Source organism: Artemia sp. Qi Xiang Cuo, chromosome 9 (genome assembly GCF_049724085.1).
Source record: "Artemia sp. Qi Xiang Cuo chromosome 9, ASM4972408v1, whole genome shotgun sequence".
Classification (NCBI taxonomy): domain Eukaryota; kingdom Metazoa; phylum Arthropoda; class Branchiopoda; order Anostraca; family Artemiidae; genus Artemia; species Artemia sp. Qi Xiang Cuo.
In genome coordinates, this window is record NC_142802.1 from 33495039 (window position 1) to 33517284 (window position 22246).

Consider the following 22246-nt stretch of genomic DNA (forward strand, 5'->3'; position numbering starts at 1 on the left):
TTACGAAGTTCTTGTAGAAAGTAGGTTATTATGATTAGAGAAAATAGATAGTAGCCCCATCGTTTAGCTACAAACTTTGGTACTGTTCTATTAAACAGACTCTTTTATATACGGCAATGCATACCAGTCACGAAATAGACCAAGACGCGTGATGAAAACAGGTTTACAATACCTTCTGGGATATAAACAAAGGCAAGAACTGTATTTAAATTGTTGTTTTTTGGGGTTTTAAGGGGGGGGGGAGGTACCTAGGTTAGGTTACGTATTTAATATATGCTATGTTTTGCCCACCCCCGCTCTAATGTGCAAATATATAGCCCAAATTTGTTTCTAAACTATTATATTTTCATCCTATTTTATTTTATTTCATTAGCATTAACCAAACTAGCAGTATATAAAAGAGTCCATTTAATAGAAGTGTACCCAAACTTCAACAGATAACATTAGAAGGGGATTTCGGTTTCCGCTTAAGGACAGGTAAACCATTGTTAAGAGCCGTTTTAAAAGGAATAGTCTAATTCCATCACTACTAGAAGTCGACTCATCAAAGGGACTAATAGAGATGATTTGTTAAAAGACCGAATAAGTTTAAAAATCATTTCTGAATACTGTGATGATTTTGGGTCAGAAATACGAGAGGACAGTTTGGGTTGGAACACTCTTTGCTATTTTGCCGAGATTTTACCTAATCCGAGATTTTACCTGATTCTTTCTGCTCCGAAGGTTTCTTCATCTTATGTGACTTTATTCACTTTGTTCAATTTTTCTTTTCTTCTTCTTTCCCGATGTTGGAAAATATACAGAAATTTACGATCCCATGCGACCTAAGCCGATAGATATAAAAGCTCGACTCAATTGTAAAATTAAGGAAGAATTGAAAATTTAGGGGTTAACGACTGAAACTGACAAAATATTGCTGTCAATATTTTACTTCTTTTCTTTTAATAATATAGTACACAATGAGTGCAAACCCTGGGCCTGGTATATACTATTGAATACCGACTCTCGAGTCTTATGAGGGTTGCCACTACCTTCAGTTGGGAAGATAATAATGGTCGCATCTTTAACAAGCAATGTTGTCTTTTGTGAATTCTTGTCTGTTACGGGCGAACACTTCCTATAATTGTTAATTATCTAATTGATTCAATAGTTAATAACAGCGCAACGCATCATCTAGAATTTGATAAGAAAGGAAATCTCAATATATAAATTTTCGTAGAAAGAAAACCGTTTCTGACAGAAAAATACTTGGTAATGAATAATACTTAAATAACCAACCGTCCGAATAGCAACCAAAGATAAAAAAAAATGATAACAATATAAACATAAAGAGATACAAGCTTTTCAAGGCATTTCTATATATGTAAAAATGACAATGTTTAAAGGAGAATGTTAAAAGTTACGAGCCAGAGAAAATTTGCATAATTTTATGGAAAAGGGGGAAGCACCTTCAAAGAGGGCAGTTTACTTGACGAGAAAAACACTATGAATTTCAGCATATCAGGAAACCGTGTACAAGAGAGGTTCCAAGCCTTGTCTGCAAAACTACGGAATCTTGTAATTTTTTTTCAACAAGTATGATAACTTTGTTTGTTCTAGTTTTGTTTTTTCGGGTCATAATGTCAAGCCGGTGATCGTAGAATATCTTGAGAGGGATCATTTTAAGGGAACCTGAAAATTTTAACGCGTTTTGTAAGCAACATAAGAGAAAGCACCGCAGCAAAGGGGTGTTTTCTACCATTTTGGGGCACAAAACAACAATATTGGCCCAAAAGGGCTATCAAGCTAAAATTAAAAAATAACTAAACTATTTAAAGCTATAGAAAAGCTAATTATTTAGCCTCCCAGTCTCAGAGGCCATAATACCACAACTTGACACATTCGTCCGAAAAGATATCTGCAGTCTATATGAAATAACGTTTAATTTAAATAGGGAGTTATTACGCTTTAGCTTATGTTTTAACTACACAAATAATTGCTTAGCTAAAATTACGTTTTAGCAAAAAAAAAAAAAAAAAAAAAAAAAAAAAAAAAAAAAAAAATGGAATTTCAAATTTATCCCAAGAAGTATAACCACAGATCCGTGTATGTTTTTTGTTCATTTCCCCAGGGGGAAAGGATATATCAGAACAGTGGTCGTATATTATCAGGAAAAGGGTCATCCAGATGATAATTAAGATTCTATTGCAGAGGTGCTCGAAGAGTGGGGAGCGACCTTCCAGGAGGGCGGGGGGAGCTTTATAGGGTGGAGGGCACAGCAAAATTTTGACAATTAATATTGTATTGGTAGGACAGACAAAAATTTGTGAAATGTGCGTAACAATAACCGCGTCCTGTATAGTGTGTATGATTCGGTATATTTATACATCGCATACAGGCAGCAACAATCAACTTCACCCATTATCTATAAAAGGTTTGTTGTTTTATCGATAAACCATTATTATATATATTTTCATTATGGCGGAGAATTAAAATTATTTCTATGAGGGTGGCGCACCTCCGGGATTGTCAGAAGTGGGGGGAGGGGGCTAAAAAGTTAGAGAACCATTGCCCTGGTGACCTTTTCATGCAAAAAAAATCACCACAGCAAAGTGCTCATTTCTGCCACTATATCCAAAATAATTTTTTTTTGACTCGAACAGGGTCAAGATTCTAAAGAGCAAAAACTCCGAAACGGCCAAAAAGCTAAGAAACATCGGAAGGATATTTACACATCATCCTAGTCTCGAAGGATATTGAGAGGTGGTGGCGCAAACCTCCCCAAAAATACATTAAGTCCATTAAAAGTGAACATTAATACAAATGATTAATCCAATAAAACTGGTGATTATAGCGTTGCATAATTATGCCCCAGCTATTAGTGTGGAGGCCATCCCATTCTTTTAGGAACAGGAAAGAGTTAAAGCCTCAAAAAGTAACATTTTTAGGACAACACTTCCAACCCTTCCAAGAAGAATGTTTCAGAAGAATATGAAGTGTAGATTTATCCTCGTTCCTCCTCTTATTTGGAGGAGCATATTTGAACTAAAAGTGCAAAACAGTTACTGGGGGATTGTAATCTCCTAGTATGGAAACAATAGTTTTGATGGGAAGAGTCTAATTTTCAAATGTTTCCCCCTAATACCTCAAGAAAAATGCTCTAACACAAGAGAAGTGTGATAAAACAAATTCACAATGCCTCGAGAACGGAAGGAACTCATTGATAAAATGATTTAAAGAAATAAAAAAAAAGTTTTATTTTTAACTCAAAGTAAGAAGCAACACTAACACTTCAAATGAAAAGAAATTATTACGTATATGAGGAGGTTTGCCCGCTCCTCAATACCTGGCGCTTTACTCTAAAAGTTGACTTTTAGTTCCAATTATTAAAGAATGACTCCTGAAACACAAGGACCGTTTAATTAGTATAATAAACTTTTTTACACGTTGTAAAAAAAAAACTTTAGCTTAAAGAGGGAAGTATTGAGGAGGGGGCAGCCCACCCAATATACATAACAATTTCAGTTCGTTTTAAGTTTTAATGTTGCTCCTTACTTTCAGCCCTGAAAAAATAAAAATAAAATTAAACACGCATCCGTGATCTTTCTTCTGACCAAAAATGCAAAATTACACGTTTTTTTTTATAAAATGAGCTTGAAACCTCTGCAGTAGGGTTCTCTAATATGCTGAATCTGATGGTGTGATTTTCATTAAGATCACTTGATGCTTTTGGTATGTTTCCCCTTTTTTTCAAAAACTGGACAAATTTTCCCAGACTCGTAACTTCTAATGGGTAACATTAAACTTGATGAAAATTATTCATTTTGAATAAGCATCAAAATTCGATTCTTTTGATGTATCTATTGTTATCAAGACTCTGCTTCTTAGAGTTTCGGTTACTATTGAGTTGCATCGCTCCTTACTTACAGTTCGTTCCCACGAACTATTTGATATATCTTAAGTTCGACTGTTTTGAAACACAATCGGTATATGGAATACTTGCAATCAAAAATGGTTGTATGTTTTCCACTCAAAAAAGTTTTCACTTCGCCACTACCTTTTTCTTATTTCATGACAACAAAAAACTTAACAAATATAAAAGATGGAAGCTATCGGATTATCTCTTAGAATCCAAAAATGAAAGCTGAACTTGAAATCTCATTTCTCACTCTTTTTCACAGCTTTATTTACCAGATAGAATATCCAAACACAATATCCCTCTTTGGTTCATATCCCCCGAAGCAATATCTCGGATCAACAGCTGCAAAGCCTTGGGGATTTGTAACAAACTGATTGAAATCCAATACAGAAAACTCCCCGTGTCAAATAAAGGCAGAAGAGCGAGAACTTCCATAGGCAGGACATGCTTTTCTACAAATTACATTGCGGGATAGTCTGAATAACTCCCGAGATTAGGGGCTAGGGATACATCTTAGCTAAAAAGGATGAGGTCAAAATAATGAATGCTTTGTGTCACATTAATCCCTAATTATTTACTACACTTCTGTCCCAATTTTCTACATGAGCAATTAGAAAATACAGGCCACAATGCTGAGACTACGTCAAAGCAAAAGGCTAAAATTAGTGTTTACATTCTATGCATCCTCTCCATATCGCGAATCCAGATAAATAAGGCTTATCTCATAATTTTTTTTTCAAACAGTTCGTGGTAACGAACTGTAAGTAAGGAGCAACCCGGCTCAATAGTAACCGAAACTCTAAAAAACAGAATTTTGATGCCAATAGATTCATCATAAGGATCGGATGTTTATGCTGATTTTAAAATTGTAAGTTTGATTAAGTTTAGTCTTACCAATCAAAAGTTACGAGCCTGAAAAAAGGGTAAAACACTCCTTTTTTTCGTTTGCGCTATTTTCAAAAAAAAGGTGAAACCCTCCCTAAAAGTGATAGAATTTTAATGAAAATAACACCATCAGATTCAGCGTATCAGAAAACCATACTGCAGAGGTTTGAAGCCCCTATCTGCAAAAATGTGGAATTTTGTATTTTTCGCTAGAAGAAAGATCACGGATGCGTGTTTATTTGTTTGTTTGTTTTTCTCAGGGGTGATAGTGTCGATCCAGTGGTGCTAGAATATTGCGAGAGAGCTCATTTGAATGGGAATGAAAAGTTCTAGTGCCCTTTTTAAGTGACAAAAAAATTGGAGGGCAACTTGGCACCCTCCCACGCTCATTTTTTTCTCAGTCACCCGATCAAAATTTCGAGATAGCCATAGTCGAGATACTAATAACTATCTCTTTGAAGATGACTTAATCCCCCACAGCCCCCGGGGGAAGGGCTGCAAGTTATGAGCTTTGCCCATTGTTTACATATGTTATTGTGAAGTATGCATGTTTTCAGGAGGGATTTTTTCTAGTGGGGGAGGGGTCAGCGGGAGGGAATTACGCGGGAGGGAAATAAGTGGGAGGATATGTCCATGGAGAATGTTTTCATGGAGGAAGGGATATTTCTATGAAGGGGACGCCGGATTTGCATGCATTATTTAAAATACGATTAGAAATTGAATAAGAAAAACAAGTTTTTTCAACTGAAAGTAAGGAGCAACATTAAAACTTAAAACGAACAGAAATTATTACTTATATGAGGCGGTTTGCCCCCTAGTCAATACATCTCTCTTTACGCTAAACTTTCTTTTAGTACTTTTAAAAGAGCTATCCATTCTAAATAAACGGCCTTTATCATTCAAGGGTCTTTCTTAAAGAATTGGAATAAAATTCGAAATTTAGCGTAAACAGCGAGGTATTGACTAGGGGGCAAACCCCCTCATATAAGTAATAAAGGGTTTAGGCAAATTCAGGATCAAATCTTTTCGCAAACATATTTGAAGGCTAAAATTTTTATCCTATTTTCCTAACAAATCCATATAAATGTCACGTAAAACTGCAAAACAGTCAACAGCACCCAAACCAATGGGGGGAAGGTGACCGCTCCTTTCCGTAGATCGGCAAAAAAACGCTAATGGCAACGTAAACTCATCCATTTGAAAAAATCTAGACACATTTTAAGACCATTAACGAAAAAAAATTTGAATATTCATTACAATTGCTCTAAGCTAACATGAGCACTTCAATATAACGAAAAAATTAAATAATGCTCTGCTCTACAAAAACAGCTGCAACCTAACCCAAAGTATTTATGGTTTTTTAGGCGTTTAGGAGCGTTTTACCATCCTAAAGCTCAGAACATTTGCTCCTCTTCCTTCTGGATTGTGTTGGCAATGCCCCCATCTTTAATTGGTAGCTACTTGATAAAGGTTTGACGTGCTTAGCAATTCTTAGCCTTCTTCTTTTGGTAAACTATCCTTTCAACCATTATTCCTAAATTTTTAATTTAAATTTTCGGACAAAAGCTTTTACTCCAGCACGTTTACAAATCTGGATTTCTCTCTTAGGTAAAACTATGAAAATATGATGTACGCCGTTTCATCTTGGACAGAACAATGCCTATTTTCGACATTGTCATTCCTTGACGCTTAAACCTGAAATCAGTAAATTTTCAAACACAAAACGACAATGGTACTACTACGGTCACAGTCTCTCCACGTGAATGGTGTAAAATCCCTCAAAAGTGCAATTTTAGGTAGGATGTCTCAAGAATGAATTTCCTCTTCCGCACAATAACGCATATAGACGAAGACGTATGTAGTGGCTAAAATGCCCTGAGAAATTTTTTTTTTTTAAACTTGATTATATTAATAATCAAATTTCCTCATCCCACAAAATTTTGTTGAGATTACAATACGTCATTAAATTTTTGTAGTAACTGACTCACTAATTTATTTACTATATATAAATAAATATCACTTCTAACAACCGTCAAGTGAAGGCAACAAATCGCCTGGCAAAAGACGGCTGTAATCCTTTGAATCTCAACCGATTTCTGAATCAATAAAAAAGAAAAATACATATGCTATTTCTGACCTTAACTTTTCCATAAGAAAATCTAACTATATTTCATCAATCCAAAATACTTTTTTAATCTATTTTTAAATAGGCCTATGTAATCATCCCCCCTCCCCTCGGATGTCAGTCAGAATACCATTGCAAATTTATGAAACTAAAATCATAAGAGTTTTCCATCTTCCTAAATGGTTAAATAAAATAAAGGTTCCGTTCTTAAAGAAAAGCAAAACTATAAAGATAATAAAAAAATGAAAAGGCAAAAGGACGCATTTCTACTTAATTTTTTTTTCATAGCAATAAATTAAGCTTATTATATGAATTAAGCACGTTATGTTTCCCATAAATATTAAGAACTATCTTAGCTGTAGCTGAATGAGACCATAGATCTGCTTCATTCAGTTTGCAGCCAGTAAGTTTAATAGTTGAATTAGAACAAGAAATACTTACGTCAATAAAGGTATACACTATAAAAATATATCCACCAATCATAATAGAAATGATGAGATCAATGGCGGCTGGTTTCGTCCTGGAAGAAACGAAATTCAATATTTAAACAAACAATTCAATATTTAGTCTTTACATTAGTTAATGCATATTCATGGTTAATTGATTAACTCCATAAAAATATTCTTATGTGTGAACTTGTTTTTGAAGCTTACGTTAGAATTGTCATTGTCGGTCCAGCAGGAGAATGTATTGGCGAATTAGATAATAGAACAAACTGAGACTTAATTTTCCTTCTGTACAAGGTCTCAGTAAGAAACTTGCTTCGAATATTCGTTTTAGACCAGATCCCTATTCACAAATGTCTACGTTTAAAATCGCTGGTGAACTTTTTATCAAGATCGCACCCCTCTCTGGGGTGTTTTCTCCGATTTTTTTCCAAAAATTACACAAATCTTATAGTTTTAGAATCACTATCTTATTGTTTTCATGTAATATTTTCAATTTTCCGTCTTTTAGAGCTTCGATACTGTTGGCAAAGGTCACTCCTTATATAACGCTTATAGTAAGGAACGGCTTTATTAGCTGATAAAGCCTCTTGACATTTCCATAATTTAATCAGTTCCCAAAAATAGAATTAGTCAATACACGGGGGATTTATCCCTAACCACAAAGTCAATCTACATTACAGCTTCAATAAATCCCCGGTGACAAAAGAAGCTGCTCATTTTTCTCTTATGTGGACAACTATTGCTGTATAATTAGTAAGGGGAAAGTCAGGGTAACGAAAATATAATATCGTTTCTAGTGAGAAAAATAGAAATGTCCAGAGACTCATTTCTTTCATTGATGAGACCACTAGCCTCTTGTGACTAATCTAATCCACTTTGTGTTAGTAAGTATATGCGGAAAGAAGAAAAACCACACATAATCATTTCTATTTTTCTCGATTTTAGTTAACCAGTACTTAATAAAGAAGGGAGACCAATAAACAAGAGGCACATTTACCTTTTGGCTTGTGTAATCAAACTTTAGTTAAATTACAATACAAGCAAATGCATCCCTAAAGACTGAAATCATTTTTTAGTATAATTATGCATATTTAAGACCCAACTCTACAAATGTAGTGATAAATTGAGCAAATACTGTCTTTATCATGTCATTAGAGCTGCGACGAAACATTCGACCAGAAATCTGACTTGAATTAACAAGAACTTCTCTAAACATCAATGCCATTTATAAAAGTGTTTTTACTAAAATTTTCAACTAAAAGGGGCATTCCCAGTAAAAATATTCTACCAAATCCTCCAACATTTTTCCTATTCGAGTAATTAAAATTACAACCTTACACTAGCGTCACCAGAAATCAAAGGTTGTAATATTCTAGTTTTGCCCTTTCTATTTTCTACTTTACTAAATGCTTAAAAAACATAAATAAAGAAAACGATCAAAACTTGGGTTTTTAAAGTCCAAACGAAAATACTGAAGAAACAAACAAAGCGAATATTTCGAGAAAACAGTCACCTATCTTCTTCAGTGCGAACAAAATAATATAATCAAGGAAAATGCCGAAGGAAAAAAAAAATAAACGCGGAAAGTCAACAAAACCAATAAAAAACGAATGAATAAAAAAGCGAAAAAATTTAAAGCACAAAATCCAAAAATTCTGAACTGCCATCGGCGGATACTAACGAACAACGGGTTGTTGGATAAACTAGTAACTCACGAAAGTAACTCACGTTTTGGATAAACTAGATAGATAAGATATTTATTTCAATAAATTAACTATCACAAGCCCAGATGGGCGAAATTCGTATTTCGGAGTAAAAAAACAACAGCGAAAAACAGGAAAATAGCATTAAAGACAGTTAAAAAAAAAAGGATAAACTTAAAACTTCTCTGTAAAACCGTCATTTAACGTGATGATTTTGCTAATGCTTAATTAGAGAATAAATATATACAATCCTGCCGCGAAAGTGAAGAGCAAAGAAAGATACGTTTACAAGACATGCGATAACGAAGATCACAACGAATCAAAAACAAAAGTGAATAACAATGAAATATGCGGTTAAAAGATATGCGACAACAACAATCACAACAATAAAAACGAAAGTGACACCTCATGATTTAAGAACTAAAGAAAAGCGTGATGTTTATGCTAATGCGCACTTAGAGAATAAATATATACAAGCCTGACGCGTGCCGAGTGCCGGGGCCCGACGGCGATGCCGCAACTTTCTAGACTCCGATGGAGCTGTTGAAGAACGTCTAGTACATCCTTTAAATTATGAGATCTCTCGTACCTAACTGATGTCTAGGATGAAATATTGAGAGACAAGAATAACTCTACCATAAAAATGCGACTATATACTCTCTTATTTGAGTATTATATACTTTAAATATTTGAGTATTACACGTGTGCACAATAACACAAGATGACAAATGGCACTGAACAGCTAAAGAAAAAGGAATGGCACAAGAAACAATAAAATTCACATGGAATTGCAAACGAAAATGTAACTTAAAACTAACGAATAACACGGTGATTATGCTATTGGACAATTTAGAAATTTCAGTACTTACAATGGAGTAAGGAGTGAGTTATTTTAGCACCTGTAAAAGATAAACAGAAAGGAATAATTAAATTCACGCCAGAAATTCAACTGCGTAATTTAGCTGTTTCAGAGGCCATAGACATTGGAACATTCCAGGTTGTTACTGAATTGTATAACAACTCAATTAAAGCAACAATATAACGACTAGGGTAAAGCTGGGAAAGATGTGTTTTTGGTATATGTGACGTCATGCAAAACTAAACATTATTTTAAATGAATCTGAATAGATAAAACAAAGGGCATGGGAAAATGTTTCAGGTACGGTTATGATCCACGAAAATGAGGCGCAAATACAACCGCGGATAGATAACTTGCGACAAAGATCATCACAACGAATCCCAAATGAAACTAAGGGACCAAAAGAATCGAAGCTTAGAGGATATACGACAGGGAGTCATCACACCGAATCGTAACCGAAATCTGTGGCTAGAAGAGATGCAACAGTGACAATAACAACAAGTCCAAAAGAGAAAGCTAATCCTATAAAATGGATGACTTTGATGCATTAACAGGAGGAGTTGAATTCCCGAATTCAGAATTTCTGAATTCAAGTGAACACCTGATTTGACAGCTCTTGATTTAAGACTAAAGAATAACGCGGTGATTGCGTAATTAGAAAATCGAATATATACATATATGCCTGCCGTGTGCCGAGTGTTGGAGCCCAGGCTGAAGCCCGGGTTCCCGTTACTATAAATATAGGTGTCTTAACATGGCAAAAAAATATAACAAATGAAACAAGTCAAGATGTATAAAAAACAAAAACTAAGAATGTAATTCATTAGCCTACAATTCAACATACTACCTTTATAAAACTGTGCCACCTCATGGTTAAACCCGTTTGTTTTGTCATGCAGATGCGACTTCATAAATAGTTGAATTACAAATTAGGCTGCAACTTACAAACTTTTATTAATACAAATATTTTCTCTATTATGCCCTCTTTCTATACCAAGTTATAAGTTATTTTCTGATCAGGTCTCTTACTTTCACTCTACGCATAATTGGGAAGTTTTTTCCTGTTGTTTAGAATTCCTAAGTCTTTCAGGAGGACTTAAATAGCCTTACGAAGTGGTGCAATTGTTAAGCGACGAGGAAAAGAATCTTCCATTCCATAAAGAGAAATGTTCTTGCTCCTGCATCTAATAGTAGTTGGCACCCTTGTGAGCTTAAAAGGAGAAGCTCTAATTAGCTGTATAATATTATATATATATATATATATATATATATATATATATATATATATATATATATATATATATATATATATATATATATATATATATATATATATATATATATATATATATATATATATATATATATATATATAATTATTAAACGAATATTAACAGGAAAAAGTTATTTCTGAAATGCAGATGCAGTGTGTTTTAATACTACAAGCCAATCGTTATTTTGAATCAATCATGCACTGTATTGTCGTTTTTCGAACGAAACACAATTTTGCCTTTATAACTGCTTTAATACACAATACTTTATGCAATTTATATTTTGATACACCTATTTGCGGCTTTTCTGAGCTCTCTGCAAGACTTTCTTTTTCTGTGATGCTTTTACAATAAGCTGTGTTAAATGAATTGCCATGTAGTTTTTGGTGTGGAATCCAAATATGACTTCATAAAGTCATGTACCCCGTAAAATTCTTTTGCATATTAAATTCAAATTATAAACAGTAATAAAGCAAAGGTTAATCACAATTGTTGGAACAAAATAAAAAAGGAGACTTGGGCTCTTTGTGCAGTTTACCTTCGTTATGATCATTTTCCTCTCTCTTTTGTTAAACAAATTCTGATGTAATTTAGATTTTAACAAACTTTTAATGTCTTTTTTTCCATTATTTATTACGAAAATCCTACTTATTTCTGCCTATCAGTATGTTTTTTTTTTGTTTCTTTTTAGTCGTAAAAGTAGTCACCCTCTTCAATGAGCGCGAATATATATTATGACCCTTTGAATGAATTTTGAAAGATCTTAAGCCGAACTGGCCAGCCATGACAAAAACCAACAAAGAGAAAAATCTACAAAAAAAACAAACAAACAAGATTGTGGCCAGTGGAGAGAAAAGAAAAGACAAATGCAAAACAACGCGGATATTTCGCCTGTATCCAAACAAGGCGTCTTCCCGCCTTCTAAAGAGTGAATCAACAGTCAATAAGGGAGTAAAGATTTTAAATAATCACCAGGGGACTATTTTACCTGCTAGACCAAAACGATTTGCTTCAGTAATAGCTAACAAAAGGATTATTTCGCAACAGAATAATTAAAGTAATTTAAAGTTTTTTTAATTTTTCCTCAGTTACTCGGGTGTCCTCACTGAAGTAACTCTATAATAATAGCATGTTTTCCCTACGTGGATCAGTTTGCGCCAATTGTACATTTTTTTTTTTTTTGTGGTGGTTTTATTGGTTTTTAGTTTTATCTTGTTTTGTTTTTTTTTATCCTGTTCTTCTTGTTGTTTCTTTAAGTGCTGAAGACGCCTTGTTTGAATACAGGCGAAATATCCGCGTTGTTTTGCATTTTTCTTTTCTCTCCACTGGCCACAGTCTCGTTTGTTTTTGTTTTTTTTTAGATTTTTCTCTGTGTTGGTTTTTGAATGAATTTTAACAGAACCGGTTTATTCTTGGAAGCCAAGCTCGTGACACACTTGCGGGGGATGATGAATGCATCGATAATTTTTCGTTGAATTGTCACCCAAGTAATTAGGCCCGTTTTTTAGCACTAAGATCTTACATCTTTCTGCAAAGATTATCGTTTTTAACTCATCTTTGTTCTAAAATCTTACAGCTCACTGATGTTAGCAAAAAGTGTGAAGACCGCCACTGTTCTGCCATATAGAAAAATGATGAGAAAACTTTGACGATATGCTCATCATTGTTCTCAGACCGCTGATCAGAGCAGAATGATGAAAGACGTTTGCACAAAAACGACAAAAGATTTAAGATATTTGTTCAAAGATTTCACTTTTAAGCTTTTTCTGAAAAAATATGTAATATCTTAGCAAATTGATGAGTGAAAAAACGCCCCTATTATGTGAATCCAAATAATCTTTATGAGTATTCAAATCCTGCGAGTGCAGAAGAACGATCGTTTTCTGGAATTGTCAAGGTCTAAGAACGGCATATTCTTCTTTATGTGAGATTTTAAGTTCGCTAGATAAGAAACCGTGTACTGTTGGCCTTTGTGAGACATTTGTTTCTAGCAAGTCACTCCCATGGGATTCTTCTTTTCCGGGATATGTTTGCGAGCAAAGAAAACGGACAACCATGGAGCGGGGCGGTCTAGGCCTTTTGATTAATGAAGGTACCCAATATCAAACAGTTACATCAACAGTTACAACCCATAGATACATCAATAGAATCAGATATTTATACTGATTTCAAATATATATGTTTCATTAAGTTTAGTTTTGCCCATCAAAAGTTACGCGCCTGAGAAAATTTGCCTTATTTTTGAAAAAAGGGGGAAATACCCCCAAAAAGTCATAGAACTTTAATGAAAATCACACCATCGGATTCAGCGTATCAGAAAACCCTACTGCGGAAGTTTCAAGCTCCTATTCACAAAAATGTGGAATTTTGTATTTTTTGTCAGAAGAAAGATCACAGACAGGGTCACAGAAAGATCACAGAAAGATCACAGACCCCGCACTCTATTTTCTTTTTTGAAGATAAAATGACCCATTCTGAACTACCTGATACCGATTGTGTAGATACGATGTAAACCACTCCAGGCTTGAACCCTTCACCCCAATCGAGTCAAGAGTTTGAATAAGCTCTGAGTGGTCCACGGTATCGAACGCTTTTTTCATATCCAAAAACACAGCTGCGGGTATGAGACCAGCTTCAAATGCATCACTAATCCAATCAAACAATTTCAGAACTGCTATATCCGTAGATAGCCCTTTTCTGAACCCAAGTTGATTCTCTATTAGAATTTTATTCTTTTCAATATAATAACTTAACTGGGCATGTACCACTTTCTCATATAACTTAGAGAAAAATGGGAGAATAGATATAGGTCTTCGATTCGATGGGTCATCTTTTTTCCTCCTTTATGAAGAGGAACCACTCTTGCAATCTTTAGTGCTTCCGGGAAGACTCCAAGATCTAGAGAAAGGTTGATGAGGTGCGTCAAGACAGGTAAGACACTCGTTTTTGCGGCTTTTATAAGTTTCAGCGAAAAATCAGTTATCCCGCTAGAGCTTGACTTCATCGTAGCCAGGAATCGTGCCACTTCCCGTTCCGAATATCTTGCAAACTCAAAGGAATTCTCCATTGCAGGCTGTCTTTCAAAGACAGATCCAAAACTCGCAGATGTGCGTAATTTAGCCCGCGCTTGATCCCAAAGTCTTTTTCCTTCATTTGCAAAATAACCACACAGAAATTCAGATATGTCTTGAGAATCCATAAGACGACCTCCTGTCGTCTCCACTGCTCTCACTTCTTCCTTACTATGAAATTTACCCAAAAGTTTATTTTTCGTTTTCCATGTATTTTTCATATTCCCTTGATTTTCATGAAATTCATTTTGAAAATAAAGTTTCTGAGCATTCCGTTTTACTGAATTTAAAATATTCCAAAATCTTTTGAATTTTATAAAATTATCATCTGAATAATATTTTAAATAATTCACATAAAGTTTGTTTTTCTGCTTTATTGAAACTAGAATAGCTTTTGTCATCCATGGTTTCTTAGGAAAATTTCTATTAGGGTTTATTCTTCGCAAAGGGACATGTTTCATTCATTACATTCGTCACTATCTCACTGGACAGATCATATGCAGTATTTGGACACTTTTCCTTTATTACACGCGAGAAATTTGTTTCATCAATTATATTTACAAAACTCTTAAGGTTTTTATTATTCATTTCACGGTAAAACGAAGCCCTTTCACTTCGTTTATTTCCCTTTGACTGATTCAGCTTTATTTTACTTAGTAAAAGAAGGTGATCCGAGCCGTCTGACACAACCACATCTGCTTGGGATCTTTGAAGCAATCCACCATTAACGAAAAAATTATCAATTAAAGATGCCGAGAGATGCGAATCCGAGTTGGAATAGTCACAAGAGGAAAACTATCATGTAACACCATCATATTAACAAAATCTGAGATATTCGCTCTTTTTAGTAAATCTACTGTATATTAAAATCTCCCATCATAAATTTGTTTTTATTTTCATTATTAATTTTATCTAACAATAGTTCAAATTCTTCAAGAAAAAAACTAATATCACATGATGGATTTTTGTAAATCAATCCCAAAATCAAGTTCCTTTCCCCTTCATTTTTTATTTCAATGAAAAGTGTTTCGATCCTACCTTCAAGCCACAGGGTTTTTAACTGATGAAAACCTGTCGTGGAAAAACCATTCAAGTGCAATAGCTGAAAAATTAAGCAGAGGCCTTGGGGTGATGCGAAGAATTAAAAATCTAGTCCCAAAAAATATCCTAAAAATGATTTATTTTTCTATATTTTATCCATATATTACCTACGGATGCTCTATATGGGCAAGTAATTTTGTAACATGTTTCAAAAGAGTACAAAACTTCAGAATAGAGCTGTAAAATTATAATCGCAATTTGATGATTCTGATGAGCTTCCTGCTCATGAACATTTTAAAAAGAATAATTTAATGGATGTATCCCAAATTCGAGATTACCAAGTCGCGATTTTCTCGGATAAATATTTGAATCAGCTGCTCACCCCTGCTTTTGAAAATCTTTTTACTTTTAATAGTGACCGTCATGATCATAATGCAAGAAAAGCTGAGAACTTAACTCGCGAGTATAGGAGTACCACTCGGGCATCGTTTGTGATTCACTATTATAGTCCCCATGTTTGCAATATATTGCCCGAGCGTGGGAAAAATGCGCCTAGTCTTCCGGCTTTCAAGTCACGGGCAAAGAAGCTTCTTTTATCTCGTGAGTGAATTTGATGTCAAGCCCACTCCAGGTTGGCATTCTATTTAAGGTATTTCCTCGTTTTTTTTTCTATCTACTTCTTCTCTTTTCCTCTTTCTCTCTTTTTTCGTTTATTCCTTCATCAGATGAGTTTCTAGTGTGTTGAGTAGCTCGGTATGAATTTTGTTTTAATTAGCTGAGAGTGATAACCTCGCTTGCCCTTTCAAGCTTATTGCCATTCTTGGCAGGCGAAAGGCGAATAGTGTTTGTTTTTCTTTTTTAATAAATGTATATCTCATGATCGGGCCCAACGCCCTTGCGTAGGTTTGATTTGGGTATTGAATAGAGGCTAAAAGGCAGGCTACTGTATTAGTGCAGTGATTAGTGTCGCAGTTAATATCACTGGTATTTTCCGATTAGCATAGGTCAAAACCTCCATGGCGTGAGAGTTGCCGAGCGAAAAAAAAAACAAAAAACAACTGATTGCATTTTTGACTTTAGATTTAAAATTACATCCAAAAATTAATGAACAGTCATAAGAAGTAGAGGCTGAGGAACTTTTGAAAATGCCTTACGAAACATCATGATGAGAGTACCAACAATCTACGAAGATTCGAGCTTCAAAAGAAAAATGTTGTAGCAAAACAATTCTTCCACTAAAAGAACTGAGTAGATGATCAGAGGGAGCGTAAGGACTTGAGCTGTAAAAGTTGTACAATATTAAGAGCTACATTTAATTAAAAAATCGTACTGCCCAATATCCAGCGAAAACAAGACTTTAAATATTTTCAGACAAAAAGATCAACAAAAGCATATTTTTTTCCCACTTGCGAAAAAATAGATAATTTTTATTGCGAATTATTGTCATTTGCGGTAAAATGTTACTGATAAGTAGGTACAAAGAGTTTTGACTTTAAAGTGAATCAGAAATGAGAGAAGGTTAGAGAAAGATGAAACAGATTCCATAAATTCCTTTTTCTGAATAAAATTATTTTGCGACATCATATAAACGTTAAGCACAATTAAAGCTTGCCTATTACTTTTAAAAAGAATGGTCGGTTGAAAAATCAGATAAATATGTTTTCTTTAAACTTCCAATTAGTTCTGGACTAGAGTAACCCTGGGCAATTCCCTCTAGCCCTATATTTATTTTGAATTTTCTCTGATACAAAGAAGGAAGTACTGGCCTCGTGTTATTTCTTACTTTGCCTCACTGAGATTGCTTTTCATTTTCCAGCATCCCCAAGGAAAAAAAACAGGACAGATGGAAAAATACTGGACTGAGGAGGAAAAACAGGACTGGGATGCACGATCAACGCAGCGTATTTTTGAATTAAAGTTGACAAAAAAAAGAAAAGAAAATTAGATATTCATCAATCAAGATTAAGCAGACCCAACAGAAACAAAGGCAGTTTTAATTAATAGTCCTTAGAACAAATTAGTTTGTGCCACCAGATAAACCACGTGTTATAATCAATTTGAAACTTGAGAATTAAGTTTACGAAGAATAGCACGCCAAGACACGTTGAATAAGCATATTTGTCTCAACTTCCAATTAGATGTAAGACTAGAAAGGTAGACAATTCCCTCTAGACTTGTATTTCTTTCTTTTTTTTGTACAGAGAAAGCAAGGAATAGCCTTGAGTTATTTCTTGCTTCTCCACCCTGATATCCCACTTCATTTCTGTATCTCTACCTAGGAAATGAAATTTTCTTTTATGATCTAAGAGCACGTGGACTAAAATGTTTGTTAGAAGAGAATTAGAAGTGGCCAAAAAAAGGAAATAAAGATGGAACAAACCAAATATACATAAGAAACAGTTTTGATTTAACTTTCTGAAAATTAATTAGATCACGGCACTAGATGAAGCTTATACTTTAAATTAGAAACTCGTCTATTAATTTAGGAACATTGGAAGGTTTAAACATGTTGGGTAAACTTTTTCTTCTCCTAAGTCTCAGTGAGGCCAAATACCAAAAACAGTCACCTTACGGATCCATTCGCTTAATCTTTTTTATGAAAAAAAGAAGAAGGAATAGTCTCGAGCTCTATGTCATTTCCTGCCCCCCCCCCCCTATATTATTATGTATTTTTTCCAAAGAAGCGAAGCAAAATTTGGTCGCATGATGAAAGGGTACGAGCAATAATGTAAACTTGGAACAAAATCTGGTGTGGGCAAACAATTTTTTACGACATAGACAAAACAAACAATGCACGTATAGTGACATTAATTTCTTGGAGCGGAGCATTTCTTAGAAGGAGGGTGACTTTATTACAAAGCAAAATAAAAATCAAATGATATGGATAATAGATGGAAACATGGAAAGATAGTGTAAAGTCAAGAGGATTTAGAGAGGGGGAGAACCCCCCCCCCCCGCTGCTCGTGCCCCCGAAATAAATTCAAAAAACATTAGAAAATATTATGATTAATCTTTCTTGGAATACATTGGATCAACGCCATATAGACCTTATCTTTAAACCAGCTTAAAATTCAATGATTAGTTTCAGGACGTCACGGTCAGTTTAGAAAGGTCAGATACATGTGTCTTTTTTTCTCTTTCTCACCTTCCAATTAGATGAAAGACCAGACAGATGTAGAACAATTCCCTCTAGTATTCCGTTCGTTTAAATTACGCCAGGATGTAAAAAAGGACTAGCCTCGAGTAAATTTCTTGTTTCTCCTCTCTGAGATTGTATTTCATTCCTACAGTTAAGAATTTATTTCTGACAACGTGACACGAAGAAGGAGTGAAAGCGCACCCTCAAGAGACCCTTTATCGCACGGGATTTCTCTCAAAATGGGGGAATTTTCGATGGAGAACAACATGAAATGTCAAAACTCAGCTTTTTATATATACATTTAAACATTAAGGATGTGAAACTTCTCAGAACTTCACGGAAATTTACCAAAAATCAAGCAATCTATGGCTCATTTACCTTACATAAAGTTATTGAAAATGAACCAAGTACGAAAAAAATAAAATCCAATCTAAAACATCTGAAAAAATTCCAAAGAAAACAGACCATCTGGGGCATTGGCATTTAAAGCTCAGTAAGATGAGCAGTGGATATGGTCTTGCATATTAAGGAACTGAAAGTCCCAACTCCTATTGTATTTTGGACATTCTTATACTATAAAAGCAGTTTGACCCTGATTTTAAGTTTTTTTTATCTGGTAAATAAAAAAATTAAAATATTTTCTTGCTCCACAGAAATACCTAAGCAAGGAACAACTTCTCCGAGTCAAAAACCGACCAGTCATGACCGTATAATCCTGCAAATACAGTTTGATCCTTCTAACCCAGTTCAAACTATAACATTTTTTTTAAACTGATTTTTAATAAACGTTTTATTTAATGTATTTTTTCAATAGTGTTTTTCCTCTAAGAATTATTATTTGATCCATAAACAACATGATTACAACGGCATTGCTCACAATCTAGTTTTTCTTAAAAGTACGCGAAACTGAAAATTTTAATCTTATCAAGAAACAGTAGCGTAAAAAATTTACGCTACTGTTTTCACCCGGAAATTTTTTCAGGAGAAAAACTTCTCGGAAAAAAATTGGAAAAAAGGGTATTTGTATGGAATCCAGTAAACAGGCGAAATGTGAAGTTTGGTTAACGCTATATATTTGCACATTAGGGGGGGAGGGATGGGGGTAAAGCATAGCATATATTAAATATGTAACCTAACCTAACCTAGGTACCTTTTTTGCCCCTTCAACGCAAAAAAAAACTAAAGATTAAATAGTTTCCAGGAAGTGAACAACAACTCATTAGCTATCGGAAACCCGGTTTTGAATAGCATCTTTGACATTCTATATGCGTTTCTCTTTGCGTGCTTACTGGATTGCATACAAGTACCAAAAAAAGTTTTCTAATTCCTAAGATTGTGGAATTTTTATCAAGATAGAGAATACTCGTTAGCAACAACTTCCAGGAAAACTTTTGCACTAAATAAAGGAGGAATACCATTTTCTAAAGAAACTTTCTAGTGCAAATTATTTTTACATCAACACTGATGTTAGCAAAAATGAGATATTTAGAATCAACAAAAGGCAAAGGACTTTTGGTATATCATGTCTTAGTCAACCATAAAACTTAATGAAATGTATTTTAGAAAATACCGCGTCCACCATCATTGGAGTACAGCCTAGGAAATGCCCCATTAAAATTTTCAGAATTAATTAGTTTTAAAGTAGCAAAGCTTTTAACATGAACTAAGACTTAATTTTTGCAAAACTGATTTTTCAATTACGACCTTCTCAGCTAGCAGCAACAAAAAAAAAAACAAATTGAGCAATAGCTTTTAACAACAATTTTGTTTTTTAGTCAAAGGGTGTATAACTCCATCATTAGCCACAATCACTGGATATGAGTAAGGGTGAATTGGATGCGTAATGAAGTCCTCTATCACCCTGCTACAGCTGCTGGTCCATGTTAAATTGGACACACTATATAAAAAAGAGGCTATCCTCAAAAACATAAACAAACTTACATCCATTACCTCTCTTGCAATATATCAGGCGAATTTAAACCAGAAGTGAAACAAAATAGGTAAGACTGATAATACCCAGACCTGCTCAAGGGGAATTTAGACTTTCCAATTTTTCTAGAGTTTATATACGATTACGCCTGGAATATTTAAAGCCGAGTCTCTTCTAAATTCAATGCCTCTTGAAATCATATTAATCATTTTTTGCTGGATTCTGCTAATAACACGCTTAGTTTATTTTACTTCTACATTGACCAGAATGATAAAACCCAAACTAACCAACGTAAAATTAAGGCACTTTACGACAGGGTAATGTTTAGCTTAGAAGAGAAATCCAAAATCCGTTAGAAACATTTTAAAAAACTAGAAATGTTTATTGCCGTACAGGCTTACAACTGTGTCAATCTCAATAAAGACAGAAATTACACTTACAAATGAACATGTTTATTTAAATTTTCCTGATTACACTAAAAAAAAAATTACGCTTGTATCATATGCTCTTTTGAGGTTCTTATATCTCTTCTTTTTCTCATTCCTTTATTTGAACTGTTGCTCTGTTTGACCTGAAGCCACTGCACATTATACATTCTTCAGATAGGTTTATATAAATTGATACTGTCTATTTTGGGACTTAAATAAGAAGAAAGATTTTATATGCATGGTTATTTTTCAAGGCAACCTGAGAATAGCAAGACACCAACTGCTTAATACTGGCTCGGTTGATATTTTGGAGTCACAATGTGCTTTCCAGAACAGAGCGCAGTATTTCTCACTCAATAAAAGATATATTCGGTTGAATTCCATGCAAACGGTAAGTGATTTAGGCCGATTTTGTTCCATTCTGATCGATATGTTTACTACTTTATGGCTATTATGTGAAAGCTATAGGAGAGCGCTCAAATGCTTTTTAAGGATAATTTCAATCATCCTCAGGCTTACCTACCACCGTTGCTACAATGGGAGTTGTATTTGTTGGAAACTGAATGAGTGAAAAATACTTACTCATAAACGGTCATTGTAACTTCATGCGTGTCATACAAAACAACTTCTTGGTCTTTTTTGTCCACTTTGAACTGAAACGTCTTAACTTCATTGACAGACCTGTAAAGTAAACCGATTTTGCGCTTAAAATATTCTAGTCAGTTCTAAATTCAATTTGAAAACTGTTGGTCACATTTTCTTCCTTGGTCACTTCAAGAACATTTTAAGTGTCAACTGTGTATTGCTGTACAATTTTATGCTTTATGATCTTCACTTGTCTTTTTCAAACGAAGTTACCGAGCAACGGCTAGACCAAGGACGAACTAATTTGCGCCTTTACAAGACGAGGTCATCAACCTTCTACTTGAGTGCACTGAGATTAGCTACTCATTCTAACGAAACAGGGCCAACTTCATCTGAAAAGGCAAATGAAGGCATAGCTTTTCATAAGCTTCTTAAATGGGATCACCCCCAAAGTTGAGGCCACGCGAATAACTGATTATGACCTCTCTTACATTGTCTACATTCAGCAAGAAACTCGTCTGTGAAACTATGTATATAAAAATCCTTCAGCGGATAAAAAGTTTTGCACCGGCTAAAAACATCTTATGGCCTATTTAAAAGAAATGTCTAGATTCATAAACGGTAAAAAGATAGTCACCGAGACTAAAGGCATATTATTGTTATTGTTAGCGCAACAAATATTATTATGAAAAAAAAACTAAGTGGCTCTAGTTTTGTAGAGGAAAGCCAATATCATGCATTATAAGATTTTTTGAAAAAAAAAATTAATAATAATACCCAAATATTTGATATTCAATCAAAGCTAGCTCACCCATAACAAAACTAATCGAGAGGAGACTCTTTCCTCTGAGTGAAAAAATCT

The 22246-nt window shown here is 34.3% G+C and overlaps 1 protein-coding gene across 1 annotated transcript in view; it reads right to left on the minus strand.

Moving 5' to 3' along the window:
• Nucleotides 1–22246, minus strand: part of LOC148948588 (BOS complex subunit NCLN) — a 121048-nt gene that overhangs the window by 34873 nt on the left and 63929 nt on the right. Inside the window, exons 9-10 of the mRNA XM_089094972.1 lie at nt 21382–21480; nt 7350–7428 (exon numbers count right to left, since the gene is read on the minus strand). Coding sequence (XP_088951098.1) covers nt 7350–7428; nt 21382–21480 — 178 coding nt within the window. The remainder of the gene's footprint in view (nt 1–7349; nt 7429–21381; nt 21481–22246) is intronic.